Source organism: Mycteria americana, chromosome 3 (genome assembly GCF_035582795.1).
Source record: "Mycteria americana isolate JAX WOST 10 ecotype Jacksonville Zoo and Gardens chromosome 3, USCA_MyAme_1.0, whole genome shotgun sequence".
Taxonomy (NCBI): Eukaryota; Metazoa; Chordata; class Aves; order Ciconiiformes; family Ciconiidae; genus Mycteria; species Mycteria americana.
In genome coordinates this window covers 69453298-69476922 of record NC_134367.1, presented here as the reverse complement: position 1 = coordinate 69476922, position 23625 = coordinate 69453298, and the positions used below count along the sequence as shown (strand labels likewise).

Sequence of the window (23625 nt, the reverse complement as noted above, 5' to 3'; positions counted from 1 at the left end):
CACTTTTTAAAAAGATTTGGCAGTCTGACAAAAATAGACAGATGTTAAACTGAAGAAGTAAATTATACTTTCGAAGAAGGGTAGCAGTAATACCCTGTGTTCATTATTCTTCCATACCTGAAATCCTGGTTCAATTTACGTTAAATTTTGGGGTTTGTGGTAATTGCTGAACAAAATTGCAGTAACAACTCAGTTGGGAAAAGGCTTGAAAATTTTAATGAAATAGCAGAAAGTGAAATTTGCATATGAAAAGAATTTAAAACTGAGTGGGAATTTTGAATAAAATATTTTTAAGAAACAATGTAAAAGCTGGGCATTTTTTCTTTGTTCATCTTCCATTCAGGTCGTGTTTATGCATTAGCAGTCAAAATATTTAGCTACTGTACAGCAGCTAACTGTAAAGTAACTGTGGTTCTTAAGTGACTGACATTTGTGTGAAGAACATAATTCTCTTAAATGTGGAAATTTTTTTGCTGTTGAACTGCTATGGAACCTTCTGTGATACTCTCAGCTTTTAACCATTAATATGGATGTTTTTAATCCTTAGTTTTTAATTTCAAAATAACATTTCTGCTATAACTTCCTTTAATTGTATTTTTCTGTAATACATATTTCTTGATGTAGTTGGCTTAAGAGAAAATATGCTGGAATATGTTTCCCTTATTTAAACAGGTGATTTAAATCATAGAATTGATATATGGTAGAATAACTTTTGGTGAATTATACAAGTGTTCAGGAAGGGAATATGGAATTAATAATTTCAGTCAGCGGCCTTTCTCAAGAGGAAAGTGCCTGTGCATGATATGTTTGTGGAACTACAGAGAAAAGCATAATACAATAAAGCCACTGATTTTCAATTTGAATGTGCTTATCTAGGTTTGATAAGTATTTAACATAAAAGTGTATACAGATCATTTTAGATGTCTCCAAAAAAAAAAAAAAGGAAAAATTCAGGCAGAAGTATTTCAATATTCACACAGTGCAATCTTTTCTACACACATCCCTGAAGATAGTTAAATGCTATGACACTGCTAACTCTGATTCAGAAGCAATCTTTCAATGTAGGGTATTTCTTAAACTTTTAATGCCTGGACTTGCATGACTTGCACCCAAATCTCAGTTCTAATGCGAAACAGTAAAAGGCTATTCCTAGTTATTTAAATTACATTGCTAACCAAAATATTTGTAGTGGTAATTCTTTCTGTGTAGGTGAAGCACTGTGTGCTTTATTTTTTTTTCCATGAAATAAAAGGTTTACCTCAACCTGGTCTTGCCATTTTTTTTATAGTTAAACTGACTCATTTTTAATATGGAGAGCTGGCACTGCTTTGGCATGATGTGTGCTAATTAGTTGTTGGTGTTTTTTTAATCTGAAGTAGCCTGTAATATGCCAGTCTGTTTGTCCAGTGAATGCTTAGTCTGGGATAAGAGAATTCCCATGATACTGTGAGGAGGCAGTAGGAAAAAACAAAGGATGCCATTTCAAGTAAAACTCTCCCAACGCTTGTAGAGACCCATGCCTGTGAAGTTCGTACAAACAGGCCTCTCAGATATTTGAGAATTATGATCAGGTCACTGAATTGCTACTGCTCAGCTCTGCTTTTGGAGAAGAGGAGGTTAAACTCTCTTGGTTTTATGCTCCTCCTTGCTTTGTGTTCCCAGTTGCTTTATTTATAACCATGTGATGTAAACTTTTGGTATGTAGTGTGGGCAGGATCATCAGTTCTCCACTCTTTTATAAGTAAAGGAGCCCCAGGAATTGCTGTATCTGTGAAGCTTAGCTCTATTTTTCAGTGAAAGAGCCAAGGCTTGTATTGTAGTGCGTTCCACTGAGAAGTTAAGGTTTTTCCCCTGTATTTTAGATTAAAGTTCATTTGTGTGTTTTATTAAAAAGTCTTGCAATATGGAGAATTGTGGAGGGAAAAAGACACACTAAAAAAAAGAAATCCATATAAGACACTGGATCTACTATTCCTAAGCTCTTATGACTATGGGTGGGATTTCATTTTATTGCTAAGTCCACATAGCAGTTGAATGCCTCTGGAAGTGACAGTTCAACTTCATCCTGCCCTCTGTGTGTTCCTACCTGTTCACTGGCACTCATTACGTCACACAGTGAGTAAAGTTGTTCAGGAAACTGATCTAACAGAAAATGAATGTTTTTTTCGGAAAAGGGAACAGGTTGAGAGCAATTCCTCTGTTTTAACTCAGTGTTAGCCAGCTCACTTGTACTTATACAAGGGAAGTGACAGACTGTGGTCAGGGGTAGGGATTGCATTGACAGGCCTTTGCCCTTTAGCAAGAGCTCGACTTTACAGCTAGCCTTTAGACCTTATAAATTGTGCAGGGTGAACACAAAATACTGCTCATTGAAAGCTCAGAGTCCACTATCTGGCAGCAGCTTACTTGCGTACTCAAATTCCAGAGAATCCTGTGGAAAATCACCTAGAAGCTCGTACTCCTTCAGGGACTTGTGTTTGTGGCATAAGGCATTTCCACTTGTTTTGTCCCGGTTTTCGTTTCTGTTCATAAGTACTTGGGATTAATCTGATGGTTTAGTTATAAAATCACACAGCAGGAAATAATAAGAAATAATAAGGAAGTAATATGAAGCATAACAGGAAAGAAAGTGTTCTATGTGAGCTGTTTAAAAGAAATCCCGAGTTTGTGCACATAGTGGAATTCATTAATTGGTAGTCTTTTACTATGGAAACCAGACCTTGCAAAACTGGTGGATTAAAGTACAAATATATTTTTAGCTTTTCAAGTAAGTAATTAGTCAGCGAACAGAAATTGCAATAAAGCAAGCCTTTAATTTGCTGCATGGTTGGAAGCCATGCCTTTTCTGAGTTTGTATTTTGAGGATATGTCATACTTGCATTGGCCTTTCATTAAGAAACTGATTATTTGGTAAGACTGGGGCTCTTGATGCATGGTTCATTAGATATTTCCCATTTTCTTACTACCTTGTTTGGAAATTTCTGGCCAACAGTTGATGTAATCAGAATTTTAGAAATTGTGTTTTGTAAAACAAAGAAGTTCCTTCTCTGTATAACAAAGCAGAATTTAGTTGCCCTTGTAAGATCTTCGGTAATCACATCTGTTTTGCAGACAGGTTCTTTTTGCATTATGCATTTTATCTATCCCCACTTCGAAGTTTGACAGTGGATCATTAGAGTTAATTCATGTAGCAATAAAAATTGGGAGGTCATGCAAGGCTATTACTTTGTTGCATATCTGCTGCATTAAACCCTTAAGACCTTTACTTGTAGGAGGAAGTTTGTGGTTATCTTACACAATGTCATAATCAACACTGCTTGCTTAGGTCCATCTGAACTCCTACAACCAAATCCAGCCAGTGTAAATCTGATTTCGGTGGTAATGCACTACAATTTAATGGTGTCAGTGCTGCTAGGAGTTCTATTGAACGCCTGCTGGTTTGAGCAGGGGGGAAGGAGGTCATTGTAGTCTTTCATTCTTGGTAATTGCTCATGTGTTTTGACATCAGCTTTAAAGACCAAACTGTGTCAGGTTTTCACATGAAAGTTTGAAGACTGGTTGTTGAGCTTTTGCTGTTCAAGGTAACATTAAGCTAATTTTATTTTGTATTAGGTTTGAGGGAACTTCTAAAGTACTTAATTTATTAGGTTTAAGGATCATGCTGTTCTGTAATCTGTGTGATTTCATCATATTAATCTTTTTTGCTTTAACTAATAATTTCTAAGTGCTGGTAGAGGCTGGGACACTTATGTACACAATATAATTACTATTATTCTGTATGTGTTCCCACTTAAAAATTATTTTTAATTAGAATTAAAATGAAATGGAGTTACCCCCAAGCAATATAACAAATACAGAAAAAAGAAAGATGTATTCAGTACCATAAAATATAGAATAAACTAGTAAAGCATTCAAGCAAGGCTAAATGCTTCTTGTCTGAAACCATTCAATAAATCTGCATTTATGATTAGGGTATAATATTTTAAATTATTAAACTGAGGAGGAGGTAATATTCTGCCTATTTCTTCCCTTCCTGCTGTCATTCTGCCTTTTGTTTGTTAGCTGTTGTGTTTTTCATAGTCTTCACATGTTTGCAGCATCTCAAATTTCCTGGATTTGAAATGAAGCAAGTATTAGAAGAGTGATTTTTTTTCTTGTATTTTATCAAATAAGTTTTTGAAACTGACCAGTCTGAAATGAGGGAGTGTATGATGTTCAAAAATAGTTCAAAACACAAAAAAGAATAGTGAAATAATTTTTTTAAAAAGCAAATTTCAAATCCCATTGAAATTAGTCTGTTGTTTCCTTAATATCTTTTGAAAATTCTAATAAGATTTTTAAAGCGTGTACAACAGAATCAGGCAGATGTGGGAAACTAATGGAGAACTTCCCTAGCTAATCTTGTTAGGCATTTCATGTAATATTGCTTGGACTAATCTATACTCAAATTACATCACATTTTCTGTGTGCCAACTGTATGCTTGTGAAGAATTAACCATTAACTAGTTGATGCACTGCAAGCTGTTTCCTGTTGTAACATTTTTCTTGTGTCAGACCTTTCTTAAGAGTTTCTTCACCTTAACTTTAAAATAAGGTCCTCTCAAAGTGGTAGTTGTAGGATGCTGGGATTTGGGGGTGGGGGTGGAAACATATGAGCATTCCAAAAAATACTGACTGAAGAACTGATGCATCCAAACATTCTTTGATCTCATTTTTCTTCTAGTCTTTAAATTAGGTATGTATTCTTTTCTGTGACATTGTTTTCTGCTGTAGCTACAGCTATACAATAGGAAAATTTATACCATGCTTCTTAACAATTCTGAGTGTATTAAAACTATGTTTTAATATCATAGGTGCAGTACCTTTGAAGTTGTCTGTAGCAGGTTGAAGCCTGCATTATATGTGAGAATCCACCGCGCAGTCTTTAAAAGTGTTTCTGTGATTCTTTTTATACCTCCTTATACTTTGCCAATACTTTTCCTAATAGCAATATGAAATGTAATGTTCTCTAGTTGAGATTCTACTGGAAAACAAGTAAAAAGAGGCAACCCTCCAAACCCTATAACAGTGAAATTATTTCACTCTGATCATTGTCTTTGTTCCATTTATCTTCCTACAGTTTTTGTCAGGCAGCAGCCTTCAAGGTTCTTGTGCCCTCATGTTTTGCCCTTCCTTGCATCTTCCACTGTCTGTGTTGTGGTCTACGTGCACGTCTTTGGCTGCTTTCTTGAAACTGGTAACTTGTAATTAGGAAAGTAAATTATAAGCCATTTTTGTTCTTCTAGCCCAGAGTCTTGATTTGCCTTTAATCTATCTATATGGGTATTCTGTTGCCATTTCTAAATTGACAGAGGTCAAGGTTAGAACCTGGTTTCACAAGACGCAGTGGTCTGAATGAAAACCTTACTGACAGCTGCTGAAACGGAGGTCTCCTCCCTCTGTTCCAGCTTCCCTCTCTCTCTAGTTCTTGTGTGTGCTTCTGTCTCTCTTGCCTTGTACTGATATCAGTGCTCCTTTCCAAGTACATATTTGATTTGTTAAAGAGGCAGAAAGAGAAGTCAACAAAATGGTGTTGTTTTCATATGTTTCAGTAAACTAACTTGGCTCACAAAAGAACCTGATGAAGATTTGTGTTGGCTTAAGGTCAGAAGTTTGGGACTGAGTGGCTTGGAGCTATGATGCAGTGGAGTTGAAAGGAAGGGGAAGCTGAAGGGAGCCATAAATAAGAGTGGAAGGACAAAAACCAAACCCTTCGGGTTAGTTTAAGGAGGCAACACAGTCTCATTCAGATGTTGACTTGTAACACGTGGAACTGAACCCAGCGTTCACAGTGCAAGCCTTCTTTCTTACCATTGGACACCACCTGCACACCAATAGCTACTGGTGTTATTAAATAGGCAATATCTGCAGAAACATAAATTAAATTGATGATGTAGGAAAATGAACAGTAATTTTTTTCCTTATGTTACTTGGTTCTACTATACTTATGCTTTTCCTAGAGTACATTTTTTTTATATCTTCTGCAAAAAGTTTCATATTGGTGAAAAGCTTGACATCTAGTATTCTATTATCAGTCTCACCAGCCAACCTTGTAGGGGTCATCTTTTTTCTTTTTTCTTTTTTCTTTTTTTTAATTAGTGTAATTAAATGTGATGGCTACTACATCTTTGCATAAAATCTGTACTTTTATTGTTTTCTGCCTGCCAGCTTAGCAACTATTAAGTGAGATCTCCAATTTCTCACAGATATAAAACCCTGTCTTTTTTGTGCTCTTTAGTAAGCTGCTGTATTTGTTACTAATGTTTTCTCGTAACTACAGGGTTAGCCTCTCTCCAAGTTAGACTCTCTCCAAATCTCCATTATCCCTACTGGATAGGTTTGTCATTTACTGTGTCTCCCCATCAGTGAATAACAACTGTCAGTGAACTGTTCAGGAAAGCCTTCATCTTTCCAGAAAAGGCCTTAAGGAGGCTTGGTTTTTTTCCTCCCCTCTTCTAATGAAAGCGCTCGAAAGTTGTAGGAGTCTCGCTGTGTGCGCTCTTCAGTACAATTACGACGTGTGTCTTTCTGCTGATCTTGGTAACCATGCTCCCTGTGGCTACACAGTTAAGAGGGCTGCTGGGTGGTAAGAATTACTTTTGTTGTTCTCCTGCATCTTTCATTCACAGGGATGATACTTGATAATTGTCTCTTAAATGCCAGTGTGTTTTTATTTTTATCTAGCTGTGACAGACTAGTCTTCCAGCAGATTTTATTCCCCTCCTACACTCATGCAAACTTTCACGTGATGCTTCAAAAAAGCAGTTGAGAAGCCAAGCAAAAAGCAGGGCTGATTTGTATAAAGCTCCTCTATTAATTAAATCAAAACTTCAGGTTGTGTTACTAATTGCTATGTACAAATCCAAACATTGTTCTCTGAAGAAGCTACTTCCACAGTAACAATTTCTAGTGGGATCAATGGTCAAGTAATACTTCCTAAAAGTGTGTTTTCTGGGATGGACCCAGTCAGTACTTGCTCTGTGCTATCATTGCAGATACCAACTAAGGACAGTTGTTTTACTGTTTCTGAGATGTAAACTGAGGATGTCAGTTCATGTCCAGTAGTTACCAAGTGCTGATTTAAAAAGGTTTGTCACTATTTGCTCTGCAGATGTGTGTAGGACAGAGATTTGTTCTGGAGCTCTGTGCTGCTTTATCGTAAGTGGTGCTGCAGATGGACAGTTGTTTGCATGGGGAGTCCCTCTGCCTGAAAGTTCTGAAATTTGCTGTCAGGAAATACCTGCTAATATTTACTTTTAAAAACTCACTGAAAATACCATCCAGAAAAGATATTTCTTGTAACATCTGAAGAAAGCTGATTCCCAAAGGGATGCAAACTCCATTGAAGCAAATTAAGGAATTTGAGCAAATATTAGGAATAATCTTTTTCTGTGTACAGTATTTGACAATTCTAAAAGTAGTAACACTAAAACAAATTGTTTAAAATAATTTTGACTTAACATAGCAGTACAAATGCATTTGTTAGATAATTTATATTTGCATGCTTATATAAATATGCAAGTGTATTTCTATAGATGTATTGACAATTTTGAGCTAAAGTCCACATTTTTAATTTGACGCCATTTTTAGTGGATTTTTTAATCTCCCAGGATATATTAAGATTTTTTCCCCTGTTTTTTATACAGACATGAAGAAAAAAATTGTCTATAGAGTATCTTTTTTTTATTATTATTTAATTGACAAGAACTTGAAAAATTAATTGGGCCTTTCTAAAGGATAGATATCATCAAGCTCTCTGCAGGCCCATGTAATATTATATAGTCTGTTGGTACGCAAGTCGGACTGGATTGAATGGTCCTGCCTAGGCTTACTGTCTGAATCCCTGTAAGGACTGGTTTCTCAGTTTGAAATAATTTCTGAATTGGTGGAGCATTAGTTGGTTATTATTGCCAAAGATGACATCTTCCATCTTTTCTACATTGTTACTGAAGTAATTCCAAGTCAAAGTTGATAAAATACAGGGTGTTATACCCTGAAAACACCTTTAGGTGAAGCAGGTTACCTTACACTTGCCCTGTTGTGAAGAGTGTGCAGGGCTTTGAGAGTGGTCTCTTTCACTGCAGATGGACTTGGTTCAGCAAGGCAGAGAGACATTTTCATGCTTTTTTACTGTAATGAAGCCATCACTTTTCAGCAATGCAAGGCTTTCTCAGTATTTCAGCACAGGAATTTGTTCTTGCTACCAATTCCCTATGAAATTATTGTTAAAACAAAACATGTCACTGTCACGATGGCCCTTCAGTTTCCACTTTCTGAGTATCACTGAGAATTTGAGATTTAAGTTGAGTAGGTAGACGCCATTACTGTTTTTGCATTGGCACCTGTCTAAATTGTATTGCACCTACTGTGCTGTCGTGAGATTATCTCATGGTACCTTTCGCACACATATAGCTCTTGTTTGGTCAACAGACTTCATCACAGTTGCAATTTCTTTGGTATGTGTAATGAATAATGCAACAGAAGAATAATAGCACTGCGCTATATTTAGTGTTCATTAATGTACGTGTTCCCTCTAATCCTTTTAAAAAATATGTTCTTGCAGCCTATTTGTACTCCTGTCTGAGCATATTACAGTAGTTTTGATTTCAGTAATCCTTTGTGGCAAGAAATAAATTGAGCAGTAGGACGTTTATGTGGTATGAAAGCTTCTCTTTGGTTGTTTGTTCTGACTTCTCTCACATGAAGGGAGCAAGGCTTATATCTACCAGCTGTCTTGCTGCTGCTTCCTTTAGTTAGCACTGATTTCATAAATCTGGGTCTTTGACGCAGATTTTCTAAAAGTGTGCATTTGAAGTACGTTTCCTAGTATTTGAACAGTCTATTCATTATATGAAACTACAGTATCGCTTGCCCCTCGCCTTTTTTTTTTAATACCCAGTTGTCTTTTTAATCATTCGTAACTTGTTACACCTGTAATATTACTTTCATGCAGGGCAAAAGATGAATTCCACTCACAGTGGTGGTATGATGTGCCGTGTAATGCATTTGGACTCACTGCACCTATGAAACCCATGGCGTTTGATGAAACAGCCAAATACATTTAACAGGATTATGCAGGGAGATAAATGCTTGGTACATGGTATGAAAAGTGTTTCCATTCTCTCCCCCTCCTGTCAGCAGAAGTGATGGACAGTGAAACTGACATTGTCATCACTTGCTCAGAGTTAACATTCCAGTGAGGTTAACTGACTTGCAGTGCAAAAGCTCGCACATCTGAATCATCATTTAAGGCAGTCAGCAGAAACAGGGAAGACAATATTAATTAAACTTGATTGATACCTGGAAGCTTTAGATGAAGCCCTAAGGCCTAGAACTTTGTTTTTGTCTTACATTGTTTTTAGGCTTATTTTGTGACTTCTCATGCAGACATCAGAAATGCATGAAGCCATCTCTGTGTTTTGCCCACCTCTACTTAATATAAGAGCTACAAAGAGAGTCTTCAGCCTGTGTGTTTTCTAAGATGATCCTGCAGTGCTTGTTGTATGACTCAGATTAATGGGAGTGGTATACTATGTAATGTCTAAGTGTTCATATCCCCTCTTTTTGCACAACTGTAAAGAGATACTTATATTTGTGTGTTGTTTAGATTCCAATGCTTCTGTCCATTTTGATTTTATTACATGTGAAGGATAGAGGAAATTTGCTAAAACTGTGATCCAATCTTAAGCCCTGCATGTATATTGTAAATCTGGTAACCATAAAGCCTTTTTTCATGCTGGTTTTGTGCCCTAGATCCCCCTGGATTATTTGTTTCCAGGTGTGTTGCACTGTCATTTGCACTCGTCTTATTTTGTAAATGAGTAAACAAGCTTACCAACTTACAAGAAATGGATTAAGAAAGAGAATCAGTAGTGGTCAACTGTATGAGGTCAGCCGAGGTCAACTGTATGAGGTTCAACAAGGCCAAGTGCAAGGTCCTGCACTTGGGCCACAGCAACCCCATGCAACGCTACAGGCTTGGGGAAGAGTGGCTGGAAAGCTGCCCAGCAGAGAAGGACCTGGGGGTGCTGGTTGACAGCCGCCTGAATATGAGCCAGCAGTGTGCCCAGGTGGCCAAGAAAGCCAATGGCATCCTGGCTTCTATCAGGAATAGTGTGGCCAGCAGGACTAGGGAAGTGATTGTCCCCCTGTACTCAGCACTGGTGAGGCCGCACCTTGAATACTGTGTTCAGTTTCGGGCCCCCCACTACAAGAGGGACATGGAGGTGCTGGAGCGTGTCCAGAGAAGGGCAACGAAGCTGGTGAAGGGTCTGGAGCAGAAGTCTGATGAGGAGCGGCTGAGGGAGCTGGGACTGTTTAGCCTGGAGAAAAGGAGGCTGAGGGGAGACCTTATCACTCTCTTCAACTACCTGAAAGGAGGTTGTAGAGAGGTGGGGGTCGGTCTCTTCTCCCAGGTAACAAGTGATAGGACAAGAGGAAATGGCCTCAAGTTGCGCCAGGGGAGGTTTAGACTGGATATTAGGAAATTTTACTTCACTGAAAGGGTTATCAAGCACTGGAACAGGCTGCCCAGGGAAGTGGTTGAGTCGCCGTCCCTGGAGGTATTTAAAGGACGTTTGGATGAGGTGCTTAGAGACATGGTGTAGTGGTGGTTTTGGCAGTGTTAGGTTTATGGTTGGACTCGATGATCTTAAAGGTCTTTTCCAACCTATGTGATTCTGTGATTCTGTGGTGTTATAATATTGATATATATCAAGGCTATTAAATGAATGTGTCACAGGTGTAAGTTCTTGAGCACCATCTTTGTGATGGATGATAAATTAATTTTATAGACTTAATTACATTTTTCAGTGTGGCTTATTTCATCGTGTTATGTGCTTTGCTATTTCTTGTTTAATGTCTTCAAGTTGTTTCCCCTTCCCCTTCCCCCCCAATTTGCTTTATATAGTTGGGCAGTAGATGAACAAATACATGAGCTTATAATATCCTGTAATAAAAATATTTTCTTTTCTTATGTGAATGAGTATTGCATATTAGTGAGGTCATTATTATGCTATTTGGATCTTTATTATATTAAACAGATTATGAGAAAATTCAGAAGTGTCATGAACACATAAATAGAAATTTCAGCTTCAATAAATGTTCCAAGACAAGTAATGTATCAATAGAAGAAAGTGAATTCTTCATAAGCATTTATAATGGTAAACAGTTTTTGAAAGCAAGTTGCACTATGTGTTATTGATTTATGTTTAATCTTTTTTCTTTTTCCAGTTGTCCGTATTTGTCAGAGAAGATTACACCTGCTATACCTGCAATTGGTGGGATTCTTTTCTTTTTCGTGATGGGGACCCTGCTGCGTACTAGTTTCAGTGATCCTGGTGTCCTCCCACGCGCAACACCAGATGAAGCAGCAGATCTAGAGAGACAAATAGGTAACACTGAAGGTCTGTTGTCTCTTCGCTTTCCTCGCGAGGGTGCATGTGCTGTATGAAGGCAGTGTGCTGCTCTGCTCATGGGAGGAGTTACTCCTATCTTGCCACAGTAATTGTTCTGGAGTTGTAATGTCTGATGACATTGCAGTAATTCCTGTGGAAAGATGGTTGATCAGTTGTTCACCAAGAAAGATAGTAAACAAAATCCTGGCCCTGGAGAGCGGTAGTTATTACTGTAAATACTTTTCAGCAAGTACGGTTCAAGTCTCTCTGTGGTGCACAAGAGAATACTTTCTAAAGTGTTTTTGGCAAGAAAGCTGATATTGCAAAGGTTCTACAGTTATGCATCTTTTAAAGTAATGTACCCTCAGAGTTTAATTGAATTTAATTACGTTGTTATTTATGTTGTGAAAGAGTGAGATAAGTCTCTGTGCTAATGTACAGTCTCATAAGTTGACACAGTCTTGGGAAGGTTTTTTTCAGTAACAGTAATAAAATGTTACTATTTTTTATCTGTGTAAAGCCAGCACAATTAAAGGAGAGTGAACTAGATTTTAATCAGCCTCATTTATCAAGAGAATTGTTAACTAAATTCTAATTGTGGAATTTCTACAGCTACAAGTATGCTGAATAGCTAAAATGTGCTACCTGGATGAGAAAACACAGGATGAGTTTGCAGAGCTGCTTCGTAAACAGTGGTTTTGTTTGCTTATTTTTTAGTAAGCTACTAAAGCGTACTAAAGGCTACTATATCTGCTTTGATATGATAGTCAATGGAAATCCCATGTTCTGAAGCAATTTCAGAGGAACACTCACTCATATAATTGAAAAGACAGATAACAGGTTTGTGCAAGTACAGGAGAAATACCTGCAGGGTCCTTGATATTTAATACTATAGTACAATCTTAGGCTTTGTTTACTGTGATAAATAATTTAATGCAGTAGTAGCAAATGAGTGCACTAAAGCTGTTGTTGCAGACGCTTCTGCATCTATACAGTGTGAATTTGAGGGGTTTACTTCAAGACTAGGTTTTGTCTGGTTCTCTCATAGACTATATGTCCTCCACAAAGCATTGGTGAAAATGTCTTGAGGGGCAAAGTCATTGATTTAGACTCTTACACCCATAACAGGGGTAGAGTTCATTTGGTGTACACATGGAGCAGAAGTTCTGGTTTAGTTTCCTCAGAAAGCAAATGTAGTTTGTACGCACCAAAATCACACTGTGAACTATGCCAGTAAGTGGGAATGATAGGGGAATTCATGCCAAAATAGCAAAATGTTAACAACAATATGGCATTAGCTGTTACTTAGCTGTTAAGAGTCAGAAAGCACATCATGAAGTTACATCTTCCACTTAAGAGATCTGTTGAACAAAGAAATATTGTTAAGGTAAAACAAAAAATGTATCAACTTATATTCAGTATTTAGGCCTTTATGAGCCTTTAGCAGAGGAACGGTAACAAGCTTGTTTTTAAATACATACGTACTTTAGTGGTTGGTTGAATCTAATGGTTTCATTGTGATTAAAAAATCTTGTCCGAAGGGCTGAGTTTCAGAAAACTGCTGTTGGAGGAGGAAGAATGGTTTTATTTTCTGGAATCATGCACATTATCTTGGGTATGGATTATTTTAAGAAGAAGCAGAATTTCAAAATATAGTGATGAGTTCATTGATCATCACTACAGTGAGATCGTTTTCTTTCACCAGATTTGGAAGGTCCTGACCACAGCTGTTACACTATGTTATGTGTTAAGATAAAAAGGTGTCTGTGTAATAAACAGCATTTTGTGTATTTCAAAGAGTTTGCATTTCAGTTCTGAAGTGGAATCAATGCATTTGCAGCATGCTATGTGCAGCAGCTAATTGTACTTACTCTGTATGCTCTTTTGTGTAGGTTTGAGGCTTTTGGAACTGTATGACCACGTAACATGTTCATTGAACTTTGTGGGAAGGAAATCTTTTCCCATGGGTGTGTGAAGTCTGAGATGTGTAGTTCACCAAATTTTATAGACCTGGTGTAGATTTCTAAAAACAGTGTATTCTGCTGGCATTCACCTTTCAGGAAGAAAACCTATATTGCTTTTATACATTGTTTGGACTAATTGTGCAGAGCCAGGAGCCAGCTGTCGTTGCCATGACAGGAAGAAGGTTACATTTACCCAGTTAGGACTTTGCTTTGGGCAAGGACAATACTGTACATACTATACAGGGAAGAAAACTGTTAGATCCTAGATGACCCAGATAGCTCAATCCCAGATGGATGACTTTAAATTCATATAAATTTCTTCTGTTTGCTTACTTTCTGATATGGCACTCTTGATTATTTAAGAAGAAAATCTTCAGTCCACCTGCCCTTACTGCCATAAAGAAACTAAATCAGAAATGGAGGAGCACTGTGAAGCCATATTCTCAGTACACTCCAAAAAACCATTTAAAATGGGTATGGAATGTGTTTATACTGAGGAACTGGATTTCTCTTCAAACACAATAATTTCAGTCCTTGCTTGTGTAATAGAAGAATTCCTAATATTCACAGAATTCAGATATGTGGAAAACAGATACCAAAGTTCACATTTGTGTTGTTGGGAAAGCTAACAGATTTCTTAGGAAGACTGATTTTAGAGCTTATTTTTTAGCTTTAGCTGGTGCTGTCACTGCAAATGTTTTTCAGAATCAAATACTGAGTATGTAATGTGTTGCATAGAAGTGTGTAAGTTGCTATAATGGGTAATGGCATTATTTTTATAGCTGGGAAGGAAAGGATGGGGGTGGGGGGGAAGCGTCTCAGAACTATTTGGGGAAATGTGGGAAAAATTATAATTTCCTCCTCCTTTCTCTTTTTTGCCCCCACCTCTTCTCAAAAAAAGTTATTCTCTCTCTAGGAATAACTTGTGGGAGAAGGATGGAATTCAGGCAGGCATATTCCATAATGTTGCCAAAAAGGAATGCCCCCTTATATCATAAAATTGTGTTATAATTTGTAGATAAAGAATTGTTTAAAACTTAGTTTTCCAGAAAGAGCCATTTTGAAATAGAGCTTCCTGCGTAACTGTTCTATTACTGCTGTAATTACTGTGACGGCTTGTGAGTATTCTGTGTTTTTTAAAATGGTGTTTTCCTTCAGTTTTATTAATGCAATAATTGGGGAGCAGTGGACATTCTTTGCCTATTTCAGTACTGGAGTTCCCAGTAAAATATCTTATGATTGGAAGGTAAATATATTTATTAGATATTTGAAATCATAAGAATGTCTTTCTAATAGAATAACCTTCCATAAGACTTACTTGCAGAACTTAGATTTCTGTTAAACCTTTACATTTCATAAGTCTGCCACCATGACCTCTCCCAGCTGTTCTGCTCCAGCAATCCCAGCACTCCTATTTTTTTTCTCTTCTTGTGGTGAAGCACAAGTAGTCTTAACTTGCCAGTCATCATCCTGGTCTCTGCTTTCCTAACGATGAGTAACATAATCTAAGCTGTTTCCAAAGAATAAAAGTAGATGTTTATCATACCTGATATGAGTTACTTAAGACATTTAATAAAGGAAGCAGTGCTGCTTTCTAAATAAAATAAAACATGAATAATACTTTTAAAAGTTTAAATTAAGAAAAAAAAGTTGTATGTTTCTGTTAAATTTCACCTTTATCAAATTTGACATTTAAAGGTAATTTAAAAATGAAAGCTTAACAATTGTTAGATGAATACCAGACTTGCTTTTAAATTATCACCTATTTCTACTGAATAACACACATACCATCTTACTTGTATGCATACAACCAACCCATTTGTGTTAGTTGGCCTTTTACCTTCTCAGAAAAGCAGCACTGTGTGGGACACTGCTGTACCTAATCAGAAGAGGTTTTTGTTAGGAAAAGGCTGGAGCACCATAGGAGGACACTGTATGGAAGTCTGCACTCATGAAGCATATTTAAACCAGAACTAGGAGAAGGGAAGACATCTGTGTCTGAGCCTGTTGACCAATCATCATCTTTTCACTTTTTATAAACAAATTTCTTTAAACCCATTTTTAGCTAAGGATAAGATTTCAAAGTTGATTAGAAGCAAGCTTTGCAGACAAATTGTTGGGCTCCTTACTGCTGGTGTTCTGTTTTGTTTCTTTTTCTCTGTAATGGGACAAGTATTGATGATTGAGAGAATAATTTATTCCTACTATAATGTGAGATCAGACGTATAAACAGGCTATAAATGTTAACTGAGTGTGTTCTTCACTCCATTTGAAGGATGAGGTATTTTGAATGCTTGCTAAAAAAAAGAAGAGTGGCTTAGATGCATTATTTTCATAATCCAGTGGTTTTAAAGACAAAACAAAAAATCAAAAGGAGCAGCAAGTTGTTCTTTGAGTAACGAAAACCTAGATAGGTAAGGCAGAAGGCAGCACTATAACAATGCACTTGTTATTAGGGCCTTGACACAGAAACAAGTTACCGCAGTTTGTTCCTATGCTTCTGTTCAGGCCTGCCTCTGTGGCTCTTATCTGGATCCTACCTGGTTGCATCTTTTGTCGTCTGTCACTCCTTCCTCTTTTTCAGATCCTTCCTTGCACTCAGCTTTTTACTCACCTTGTGTTTCTGTGATAATATTTCCTCAAAGCTTTTCCTTTCTCTGGGTTGGGCAGGTGCCTTCTCTTTCTTGTGGAGGTGGTAGGAGCGAGAGCTAGGTTCCTTGCCCTGAGTGCTTGACAGCAGCAGTCTCCAATAAACACAGTTCTGCTGGAATGTGACATCCTTAGTTTCTCTGGAGTGATGGAGTGTTCATAATCTGTTCATCAACAGAGTTAACGTGCTCTGCAGTAAAGAAATCTGGAAGTTAACTCTATAGCTCTTAACAAGCTGCTGCGGAGGATACCTGAACTGTGACCTCCCCTGCCCCCCCAAATTCTCTAATATAATAGAGGTACTAAAATGTTTGCTATTCATCTGAGTTTCAGAAGTGGTTAAATCATCTTACTTAAGCATCTGAAAATCTCAGAAATAAGGTATATAGCTTAGGCTACAAAAACTTATCAAGTTTTTTTTTTTTAAGCATAAAAATATGGAAAAATATAATGAAGCATTCGTTTGGCACCTTTTTCTAATCAGTGTTACAGTCTAGATTCATTGATCTTTTTCAAGGAATCCTTTACCTAGAATAAGGTACCAGCTTTAGTCCAAAATACAGGCACAGGTTCCTGTTCAAGGAATTGCTTATTTACCCTGTGTTCAAAGAAACATTGATCTATGTCAGGAAATAAATTATTTTAAATAAGCAGACGACAATAATATTTTTTTCCTTTAAAGAAAGAGTCCGTCAGATACAGAGTTTTGGCTAAATGCAAAATTAAAAATATAAATTGGATACTGAAAAAAGACAAAGATTGTATTAAGAAGTTGATTAGGAGAGTCAAAACATTTCCATGTGTAACTGTTTTGGAACTTGTGTTTACAAATTTTTTTTTTTTTTTTTTAAATGATAGCACAAGACTTGCTTCACAGGTTCAGACTGCTGAGCTGATCAAAACCACTGTCCTTTCTTCAGCAGTAGTAAAACCAGTAGTCTTCCTAAAAGGGCCAATGGAGTCTTGAAGTGAGGAACTACATTGCCAGGAAATGTGGACTTCGGGGCTCAAGTTCCCAAACTGGAGGACTTACGGCAAGTCTAATGGAGAAGGACAGGCTAGGTATCTATAACAAATCCTTCTGCCCTAAAATTGTGATTCTGGAATCAACAATAGAAATGAAAAGAGACATCTTTGTACTGTTAAAATATATTTTTTTAACGTGCTCTAGAAAGATGTATCCTAGTGGAGCAGGAAAAGCTGGATGGCTCCTGCAGTTCAAAAGAAAACTTCTACATGCTCCAAAACTTATCATTCTGGTTTGATTGCCTTGGAACTTGCTGTGCCTTGGAACTTGAGGTGCTTTCTAAAGACGGGGTGCAAGGTTAACAGTAATATACTTCTAGGCGAGAGATTCTTCAGATAAATCACATAAAATAATGCCTTTACCAAATTGTTTCTCTTGTAAAATTTGTGCATGTAACATGTCTAATCTGTGGCTTTTACTCTACTCAAGTTGTTCTTAGATACTTGAGACTTACTCTGACCTACCTGTCTCTTTGGAAAGCAGCCTCACAGAAATTATTACAGATGCAGTGAGAAACTGTTATGTCCGAAGAGGAGGAATTCTGATTTAAGAATGCTATTTTGAAGTTCTTTTAAAGCTTATTAAACTTTATTTTTGTACGTCAGAAAGCATAGAATAGGACAAGGTGATTAAGAAGAACAGTTCTCAATATAAGACCTTCTAAAGAAACTGCTGGTACTCCATTCATCCAAGTGACTTTTTGGAAACAGAGTGTCATGCTGACAGTGTGAAGTGTTTCCACCTGGGCTATCACCTTTTTCCAGGTGAAGATGGGGAACTAACAGAGCTGCAATGCTGCTGTTTCCACCACCAGGGTACAGGAATGAAAAGCAGTTGTTTCTTGAGGATTTGGTAGTGGTAGTAGCCCAGACATCTGTCTTCATAGCAAAACAAAAAGTGAAAGGAATTGCAAAAAAAAAAAAAAAATGCCCACAAAACTAGAGAGACCTCTATTATTGAAAAATATTATATTAAATGCACATCATCAAGCTATCCTGATACAGAGGAAGGTTGGGGAGTGTAGTAAGAGGCCATTCTGTCTGTGTTTGTAGTTTTATGAAGATTGCAGTCAAAAAGATACTTGTATCAGATGTGGAGACAGTTTCTAAAGGTGAGTATAAAGAGGTGGAACAAGCATATAGGGAAAGTGTCGGAAAGGCAAAGGGGAATAGTCAGTTACAACCAGCGAGGAACAGTAGAAGACAACAGGACAGGTTCTGTTAGAGGTCAGAGGAAGAAAGAGAAGCTGAAGGCATGCTGTGTAATTGGGAAATGAGAAATAACAGAGGGCAATCTGAAGGATTTGACACTCTGCTTTGATCTCAGAAGAGAACTTGCACACTTCTTGCCAGCTCATAGGAAGTGCAGGTCAGAAAAGTAAAGTAGTAGTAGTTAAAAGAAAAAGAAAAATCTGGAAATCAAATACTAACAAAAAGGGGGCTCAGTAGTGAATGGTACAGTAAAAGGGGACTTGAGTATTATCCATAAACAGATTGAGTCAGCATCGTGATATCATGACAAAAGGGGGAAATTCTTTTTGGGATGCATTAGAAAAAGAGTCATTACATAAACCAGGAGAAGTGACATTCTGCAATACCTAGTGATAATGAGGGCTCAGGTTACTATCCAGTTTTTGACACCATGTGTGGAAACTCAAGAGGAAAGCAGTAAAACAGAGAAGTCTAGAAAACATGACCTATAAGAAATATACGTGTTTGACTTAAGAGAGGGAAGGAGCATAGATCTTAAAATACTCTAGTATTTTTTCATATAATATAATAGAACAAAAGCAACTAGATGCATAAGGCTTGTATAATGCAAAATCACTGAAGATGATGTAGGGTTATTTGCTATAAAAGTGCTATAATCTCAGTCAAATACAACAAGACCTCTTTTTTTTTTGTTTCCTACATGGGAAATTAAACTTGTTGATGTAGTATTTTTACTTTGATTACAACTTTCATGAAAATGGAAAAGTCATTTTTTCCAGGGCAACCTCAATGGTAGTTGCATCCTTTTCATGGTGCATATAAGCATGTTTTCTGTGATCGCACAAAATACTGTATTGAGAGGGGCTGTTGTTTCTATGGGAACGTGAAAACTAGGAGCAGCCTTATTTTGTAACCTCTTTGCAGTTATGATATGTGTCTCTTGTAGTTAGTTTAGTGTAAAGTCACCGCAAGTGGAAAAATGTTTATAGGATAATAAACTTCTAAATATGAAGGCTTAAAAGGATAACCAAACCCAGCAGAATGGGTGTCACAGATGCAAAAGCATTTGTCCATTTGATGCATACAAGATTATCAATTCTTCCACAATATCAGTATTTTTTGCATTGGATAGGTGATGTAGATAAATAAAAAGATGATCATGGTAATTTATGTTTCCAGTCTTAAAAAGGCCCATCTATAGCAAGGAAATGCTTTGGATTTTTCTTCAGGGTAACTGTCTTAACTTAACTTACATATATCTTCCTAATTTATTCTGTACAACCAGCTCAGGCCAGTTCACAGTTTCTGCTTGCTTTCTTTTGCCTTTTCAAAAGCCCTGAACTCAGTATATTAACTACACCAGCACACCATCTCTGGAAGTTGTTTTTGTCTTGGCACTCTAATTTTCATTGATGCTCAAGATTACATTCGAGACTTCTCCACAGTTCCATGCCTGTCTTTCATTTGTTTTGAAATGCAAAATTTGATTTCCTTAGAGCCTTATAAAATTAAATCTGTGCCACAGCATAGGCATTTCATACAATTGACAATAGCCTGAACAAATACATACCGCTTGTGGGTACAATGTTTTGCATTCTCTCCAAAAGTGGGATACCGGCTTGATAGGCTAATAGTCATACCTGACATTGCATGCTTTAAACAACATTCTTGAAATAAATTTAGTGAAATTACTTTGTGCATCAGGTAAGTCTTTCAGAAAGCTCTTACTCTCTATGCTTCTTTGCCTTAGCAAATCACAAAAGATTACGTTTCATTCTGGGAGCGAGAATACCTTTCACATAAAGTTTTAGACTTCAAGAAGATGATGCAATCTTCTCTTGAGAAAACAATACATAGGTTTTTCTGAAATCAAGGCATTAAGTCTTTTATCTAAAGTCAGGAGTAATATTTGGTTGGTATCTCTTGTTGGCTATCAGATGAAGAATTATGTGAAGAATGCATTTAGCAGCTGCTGGTTTCAGTCTAAGCCAGGTTCCCAGTATTGTTTCTCCCTGAGATTGACTGTCTAGAAACAAGAAAATATTATTTGATTAAGTTCTTCTCCCTAAAAAAAATAAATTACTCTTTCCTCTTGTAGCCCACTGTTGTTAAGCATGTAGCTTAGATTTAAGTGGTTAAACACAGAGGAAGATATTTCTTAGAGGAGGTTCGCATTTTTGCAGGTTTGGGGTTTGTTTTTTTTTTTGGAGGGGTGGGGAGTGTTCTTCAGATGTTACAGGTCATACATAAAGATTTTTTTCATTGTATTATCTGTTTTTCTTAGCAGGAAACATTACAACTACTTCAAGTTACTAACTTTTCTAGTGATATTGTTTGAAGATTGAAATTGTGACCCTTTAAAGTTGACAGCAAACCTTGCATAATATGGTGGTTAAGTTTGTGTAGAGACAACATGGAGAGACCTTCTAGAAACTGTTTGTCCTAGGATCTTAGGAAAATTGACAAAAAAAGCAAATGCTTGATTGAGTGGGAGAATCCTGGTGATATGTATACAAAACTCCAGCCTCTGTGTCTCATCTAAACGGCACCTTCTGTTTGTTTTCAGCATAACAATCTGAGATATCTAAGTGGAGTTTGTTGTCACATTAGAAGGTTGCTAGATTGTGCTGTATCTCCATTAAATACTTGAAGTGACTTTCTTGCAGCAGTTCAGATACCTTGGTCCTGCAAGGATATGAATTTTATGTTTGGGTCTTTTGTAATAGGGCAATAAAAATGCTGGAGCCCCATCTAGTGCATGAACATTTAACACTGCCAGAGAAGTTATAAAATGTGTCAGAGCAGAGAGGATGGAAGGCATTCCCATTAGTGGGAAAATTTTAACCTTTTTGTAAAATAGCTTGCATTACTACATGAGTAACAGATTGGAAGAGAAAAGTGTAAAAAGCAGTGGTCAAACGGACACTTATTTGGGGAAGGTGATTCCATAAAGGTTAATCTTATTATGCCTTAAGGGACTGCATATATTAAAAGATAAAAAGATATTAAAAGATTTAACTGTGTTAGAACCCAAGTTTGAGCAGTCCAGTTGAAGTCTGAAAAATAACTGTGAGACCAGGACATGTTTACCACGTTTAGGTTAGATAAATCTGGTTAAATCCAAGCACATTTGACCTTGCCCTGTTGCTTTTTTCCAGAAAAAAATTGTTACTAAACAGAAAGACTGGGACTTCCATGTTTGATTATGCAATTTAGGATTGTGGGTAAAATCCTGACTCCGTGGAAAGTCAGCAAGACTGTTTTCATTAATTTGATTTACATCAGTTTTCACCCTTGGATTTTGAGATTAATTTTCCTCAGAGAGCTAGGATTTGCTGTTCCCGTGAACTTAAACTTCCCTGCAAAGGTTTGGAAGGAAATCCTCTTAGAAAACCAGCACTGTAAGTATAATGGGCTGGCCAGTAATCTCCCTTCTCCACCAGAGAAGAGGGAAGTTGCCTTTGAGATTCTGCCAGAGCCAGTTTTAAAATAAAATAGATACAGTGCACTTTTTGAACTTCTTGAAAGGTGGGGAAATACTGGGTTTAGTTACTGTGCATTTTTTATGCATAAATGTTTCATTAGAAAAAAGAGTGGTTTTCTTCTAAACAATTCACCTTGACTGTTTTAAGTAATTTTCTTTCAATGATTATGTACATATTCATGAATAATAAGATCTTGTAAAAGAAGAAAATCTGAAATATTAGTTATTTTAGGAAATTCAATGCATCAATATTTCTAGCAGTATAGAAAGCTACACCTATATAAAATTCAGCCTTCATTAGTATTCTTTACAATTATGCACCTAAATTTGAGTATGAGTATCAAATGGAAATCATTGGTTTATTAATGAACATGTTATGCATGTACATGTTAAATGCTCTATTGGATAAAAAGCTAATTAGGGCTAATGGCCTGCATTTTTGTTCACAGTTTAAGTCTATCTTGACCAGACTGTGGTCAGAAATGGGCATAACATTTATGTTTTGTAAGGCCCATGGATTTATAGAAGGACTAAGAATATTACAAGCCTGCTGGTGATGATGTCACCAAAAGTATAGTGTATTAAAATATATTTGTCTTTTTCAGTGACAGTAACCAAAATCAGCTGTAGGGGATTTTTAATACCAAAAATTTACTGTAGTGTTTTTCTCCCCTAAAAAGTATTTTCTGATGTAGATCTGTACTAGTAGTACTCCAAGTTATTTATTTCAGCATTTCATGCAGCCTATGATAACTTGTTCTACAGAAAAGAAGTTTTCATTGTAAATATGAAAGCTTTTTTAATGTAATCTCTGAATTATAAGAAATTCTTCCCTGTTTTCTAGATTTTGGAATCATCCATGTCTCTGTAAAGCTTTAAATAGTACAAGCACAGTTGTGCTGTGCCCTCAGAAGAACATCTTTTCAGCTTAACTCTGAATTAGAATGCAAAACTCAGAAATTACTTAACTCAACTGATGTGTCATGAGGACAAATAAACTGTTATGCAAGCAAATTAAAAACCAGGTTTTTTTACTATAACCTGAAGAAATTAAATTATTTCTATTGACCTCATCAAATTCTTGTATCTGCTAGAGTGCTTTAAAATCACAATAATTTAATTAATGAGTTTCTTTTAAACAACATAACCGTAAACCCCCCCAAAAATAGGAAACTTAAGATAATGTCCATATTGCACATTAAACAACTTTTATTGTCTAGTTATGCTTCAGCAGGTAAATACACTAGTAGCTTGTAATGCAATGCTTATTTAATAAAAAATACTGTGTCAAGTAGTATTGGCCTTGAGGTCAAAATCAGTATTATTCATTGTTATGGGAGCCACACAGTAATCCGTACTTCCACATGCAGATCATAGGACCTGGCCCAACATCCCAGGAACATTGCAGGGGTTGGTTTAGATCCAACACAAGTAAACGTCTGTACCTCATCAGGGGCTAGTAGGCTGCTTCTAAGCTGCTGTTTCTTCAGTATTCACCACTTCATTCTCATAAGGGATGCTTAGGAGCTTCACACCCTGATTCCACCATTCTCAGGTATTGCTCCCCTCCTTCCACCTTCTTCTCCAAGAGAGATTTCTGAAATCTGTTTGTTTCAATGGTCAAGTTTACAGTGCTGTGCCACAAATACTTTTATTGATGCATATTTATGGAGTGGATGAGCATGTTGCAGATGGGAACTTCTTAAGCTAGATTTGCTGCCAAATCTAGCATATTGTATAATTACACCTTTGCTAGCACAGCTATGCTGTCACTAATTTGAATACCTTGCTAGGTAGGAGGCTTTCTGGTTGCCCCCTTAGAAAATGTGTAGGTTGTAGGCTTTTTAAATATGTC

General features: G+C 36.8%; 1 protein-coding gene across 5 annotated transcripts in view; it reads left to right on the top strand.

The window, feature by feature from the left end:
* Positions 1 to 23625, top strand: part of ZDHHC14 (zDHHC palmitoyltransferase 14) — a 114200-nt gene that overhangs the window by 52295 nt on the left and 38280 nt on the right. For 3 of the 5 annotated variants that reach the window (XM_075498930.1, XM_075498932.1, XM_075498934.1), the window contains exon 2: positions 11272 to 11444. In XM_075498930.1, coding sequence (XP_075355045.1) covers positions 11272 to 11444 — 173 coding nt within the window. The remainder of the gene's footprint in view (positions 1 to 11271; positions 11445 to 23625) is intronic. The other 2 variants (XM_075498931.1, XM_075498933.1) reach the window with 1 other exon arrangement.